The 4,699-nt window shown below is 51.0% G+C and overlaps 1 protein-coding gene across 1 annotated transcript; it reads left to right on the top strand.

Annotated features, from left to right (window-relative positions):
• Positions 1–1,370: 1,370 nt before the first annotated feature.
• On the top strand, positions 1,371–2,313 carry LOC101779554 (putative cysteine-rich receptor-like protein kinase 9). Its single transcript, XM_004977744.1, has 2 exons — positions 1,371–2,008; positions 2,109–2,313. Exons 1-2 carry the CDS (start codon positions 1,371–1,373, stop codon positions 2,311–2,313), a joined length of 843 nt encoding a protein of 280 aa, XP_004977801.1.
• The last annotated feature ends 2,386 nt before the right edge of the window (positions 2,314–4,699 follow it).

Here is a 4,699-nt window from a genome sequence, read left to right as displayed (position 1 = left end):
TCAGGAAGGTGAACCCCATAATTGAGTTATTTTTGGAAAAGTTGGTGGACACAATGTAGATAGTCTCCATGTAGTGGGCAAGTATCTTGCTGCCCAAGAGACGAGGTACCGAAGCAGTTCCATTTGAGAACACCGCCGAGGCCCTGGTGAGGCGCGGTCGGGCGTGGGTCGCGGCCGCAGCCGCAGGGGCGCGGTCCGGCCAGCACCACTGCCGTAAAGGCCGATCTGGTGGCGCGTCTAGTGTGCGCCGCCGACCGCCATTGGCACATGCGTTCGGGTGCTGCCGTGATGCCGCCATCCGTCGCAGCAGCCACAGGGCCACAGGCAGGCGGGTGTTGCCAACGGCTCCACGGAAAAACAGACTGTGGCCTGCTGTCGTGCGCAGGGATGCAGGCAAGCAAAATCAAGTGCCATGACTGCCACATGGGCATGTTTGGGAAAGCAGCATCAGAACAAAACAAGATTTGCCAGGAAGCTTACCACTCGTGGCCTTCTTCAATCTTCTTCTCTTATCGATGGAGACAATGCAGTGAACAGCAACGAGAAGTTCAAGAACGGCATCCTCCAGAGATGGATGTTGATGCAGTTTCTTCAATCATGTGTGCTTGTCGTTCTTGATTCTTCCATCTTTGGGATTATTCTTCCATTTTTGGGATTCGACGGATGCACCACCGGCGATGAAGCAAAGAATTGTGGCAACCGCCTGTCACCGCTCACATTCTTGTCTCCTAGTCGTGCGTTCTCCCGCCGGGGCCAAGTTCATGCGAACTCGCTCATGGAGAGCAAAGTGGCTGATAACGTGTTTAGAATTGAGTGTTCGAATGTAAATGAGACATAATAATTGTATCGATCATGTATATGTACACATGGTGAATGGGTACCACGAAGGGATATGTAACCACCCCACCCTTTGAAATTAGATCACATGGTAAATGTTCTCTAGCAAATATCTCTCTGACATAATGTGAACATGTATGTGTATCTTTACAACTGCAATTTCTCACTCATATTCCGGCCTACCTTTGCCAGCCTCACTCCCCAGCTATACATGATGAGAAAGACGACCACCAGCGACACGGATCCAGGACCTTGATAGCTTGACGTTGACGCATTGACAAATTAACCGCATTGATTCAGACCCACCATTTTTTTTTCTCAGGAATTTGTGCGATCTATCAGTATGACAATTGGACCCATCCATTTTGCACTGTCCCAAAACATTTAACGCGCTACTCGCACAAAAATAAAAAATGACGCACCGCATTACACGGCCAAGAGTGTTCGCAAGCTTTCGCAGTCATCTGTACTGCAACCGCGTGCTCACATCCCACCAATCACTCTTACGCCATCAGCACCTACCATGGCCGCCGATGGCCGCCGTGAAGTCCCTCCTCCTCGTGCTCCTCGCCGTCGTCGCCATCCTTATTGGGCAGACGGTGAAGGTATGGTCGTCGCGCTCGCCGGCGAACTTCACCCCAGGGGGCCCCTACGATACGAACCTCCGCGGCATGCTCAAGGACCTGGTCACCCTCGCGGTCTCCTACGGAGGCTACAGCAACGACACGGCCGGCGACGTCCCCGACCAGCCCTACGGTCTCGCCATCTGCTACGCCGACGCTCCCCCGGCGGTGTGCCGGCTCTGCCTCGACATGGCGGTCGGGAACGTGACGCTCGCGTGCCCGCGCTCCGCCGGCGCCGCCATGATGTACAACAACAGCCTGCTCCGGTACGCGAACGCGAGCTTCCTGTCGCGCCCCGACATGGTGCAGAGGTTCTCCTTCTACAACAACCTGACCCGCGCCGTGGACGCCGCCATCTACGCTGCCGCGCTGGGGCGGCTCATGGACCGCCTGGCCCCCGCCGCCGCCGCGTCGCTGCGGTTCTTCGCGTACGGGCGCACGAACATCACTGGTGACAAGAGCCTGTACGGGTTCGCGCAGTGCGTGACGGACCTGTCGCCGGACGACTGCCGCCGCTGCCTCCAGCGCATCGCGGCGTCGTTGCCCATGTAAGGAACAGTTTCTGTTACCTACTGGTCACGTGTGCCTTCGTTTTTGGCCATTAGATAGCGTGATGATCCGGCGCCATTGCTGCATGGATGCAAGCAGATGGACGAGAGGAGGGCGCGCCTACTCACTGACCTGCTACACGCGTTTCGAGGTGGTACCGTTCTACACGCCGGCCAACACGCAGACCATCGTCGCCGTGGCGCCGACGCCACAGCCAGAGCCGTCGCCGGGCGCACCAACAGTGGAGACGAAGTTCCGAGGTGAGCTCATCTCCCAAGTTATTATTATTGTTGTTGTTAGGTAACGCAATGGTCCAGCTGATGAGTCTTTGGTGATGGTGACGCGGATCAAGTGATCAACAACCGCACAGATTGTTATAAAAAAAACAACCGCGCGGATCACTACGGGAAAGCATAAAGTCGCCGAGTGTAATAACTTCGCCGAGTGCTTTTTTTCGGGCACTCGGCGAAGAACCGTGTTGCCGAGTGTAACACCAAAAACACTCGGCAAAAATAAAACACTCGGCGAACAACCTGTTTGCCGAGTGTCCTCCAAAAAACACTCGGCAAACACCCAGGCGGCACTCGGCAAACTTTGACACTCGGCAAACTGACGCCCACGTGACTTCCCCGTGCCGATGGCGGCGCCCCTCCGTGACGGCCGTTAGTGTTTGCCGAGTGTCAATATAGGGCACTCGACAAAGGCACTAGTTTGCCGAGTGCCATGATGGGACACTCGGCAAACTATAGTCTTTGCCGAGTGTGCCCTTTGCCGAGTGTTACACTCGGCAAAGGCTTTGCCGAGTGTTTTCGTGCCTTTGCCGAGTGCCCCAGGCACTCGGCAAAAGTTCTGTCTCCCGTAGTGGATCGAATCTTTTTGTGCGTGTGTCTATGCTATGGTCAATTAATTCTGAGAACATAAACTATAGTCTTTGTCCACTCTGACAACGCTTCCATTATTTAGGGGTCCCGATTGTACCCACGGTTAATGAGGTCCCGTGTACCCAGCGGTGGTACAGTATTTTTTTAAAAAAAAATTCAAATCACTATTCATCTTCACTACAAGATTGTACATATTTCCCGACAGTTTTTGGCTAGTGGCCAACAGTGTTTGCATAGTTAGTATCCTTTTCTAATTGACCAACAGTGTTTCTTGTATAAATTTTCATCTTTCCCTTTTTGGCAATTGCAAACAATGTAATCCCCCACAAACTCATTATCCACAGCTTTTGCAGCTAGTGAACTAATTACACTATCACTGTTGGCCACTTACATAAAGACACAGATCACTAGTAGAGAACTCACCTTCCATGCGCTCCATTTTGTCCCGTTTTAAAGTTGATCCGGGACAAAAGGTTCACCAACCGGGACTAAAGCTTAGTCACTGGTGGGAGGCTCACCAACCGAGACCTTTTATCCCGGTTGCAAAGGCCAGTGGAAAAAAAAACCTTGAGAGGCCTTTTATCCTGATTTGAAACACCAGCCGGGATAAAAGACCCCCTTTTATCCCGGTTGGTATTAGAAACCGGGATAAAAGGGTCGAGAGCCTTTTATCCCGGTTGGTGTTTCAAACCGGGATAAAAGGGTCCCCAACAAGGTGGCTGAAAAAGAGGACTAAATCCCTCGAACCCTTTTATCCCGATTTGTAATACCAACCAGGATAAAAGGGGGTTAACCCTTTTATCCCGGTTGGTGTTTCTAACCGGGATAAAAGGGTCCCCCACGAGTTAATACAAAAGGATTGCATCCCCTATATAGTCAAATGTGCTGTGTAGATAGGATGGCAAGGAAGCTACGCGCGAGGCTGGAGGTTGTGGGTTCGAATCCCACGCCGCGCACACGCATATTTCGCGTGAAAAATTGTGTGACTTGTGACTTGCGACTCGCGTGTGGGAGGGCCCTCCCGGGATTTTTTTTTTTGCAACGTCTGGCATGGTGACCTGTTTTATCCCAGTTGGTATTACCAACCGGGATAAAAGGGGGTCTTTAGTCTCGGTTGAGTGACTCGGGACAAAAGACCCCCCTTTTGTCTCGGTTGGTTTATTCCGGATGGATTTTCGGAAAATCTGCATCCTTCCAATTGGAACTAATACCGAGTTCTCTACCAATGGTCGGGGAAAAGAGAAAGGCTTGTAGTGCTTTTGCTTGATCAGTATTAGGGATTAATCAGTCAAATGTCTAACTTAGGGTCTGCACAGAGATTTGTGCTTACCGTTGGGACTATTGTCTTTTCCCCCTAAATTTGTAGCAGTCTCCACATATGAGATTTAAGGTTTAGTGTTAGAGCATGTACAACAGTTTAGATGGCTGCTTTCTATAAGTTTTGTCACGTCACAAACATACAGTAAAATGGACAGTTCATACAATGGTTCGTCTATAAGTGGTTGGTAAACTATTTAATTCATTTATGTACCCACAAAACATGGTGATCAAACATGAACACGATCTTTGTATGTTATTTTGTTGCCTGTATGACAGAATGCATAGAGTTATGTATGGTTTGAGTGCTGTCCCGGGATTAGTGAGAAGGATGGCGGTGTTGCTAGCAAGTGGTGGGGAGCGTCTTACCGTCAGCTTGTTGGAGATGTCTTAGTGAAGCGGCCGACTCTGATATAGGGTGGGAATTGATCAAGACAGGGGAGTGGGGACGGCAAAGCTAATTCATAAACCTACGGAAGAAAGGCAAAGAGA

This window comes from Setaria italica, chromosome VII (genome assembly GCF_000263155.2).
Source record: "Setaria italica strain Yugu1 chromosome VII, Setaria_italica_v2.0, whole genome shotgun sequence".
Taxonomy (NCBI): domain Eukaryota; kingdom Viridiplantae; phylum Streptophyta; class Magnoliopsida; order Poales; family Poaceae; genus Setaria; species Setaria italica.
The sequence above is the reverse complement of the archived record's forward strand: the minus strand, read 5'-3'. Positions and strand labels throughout refer to the sequence as shown.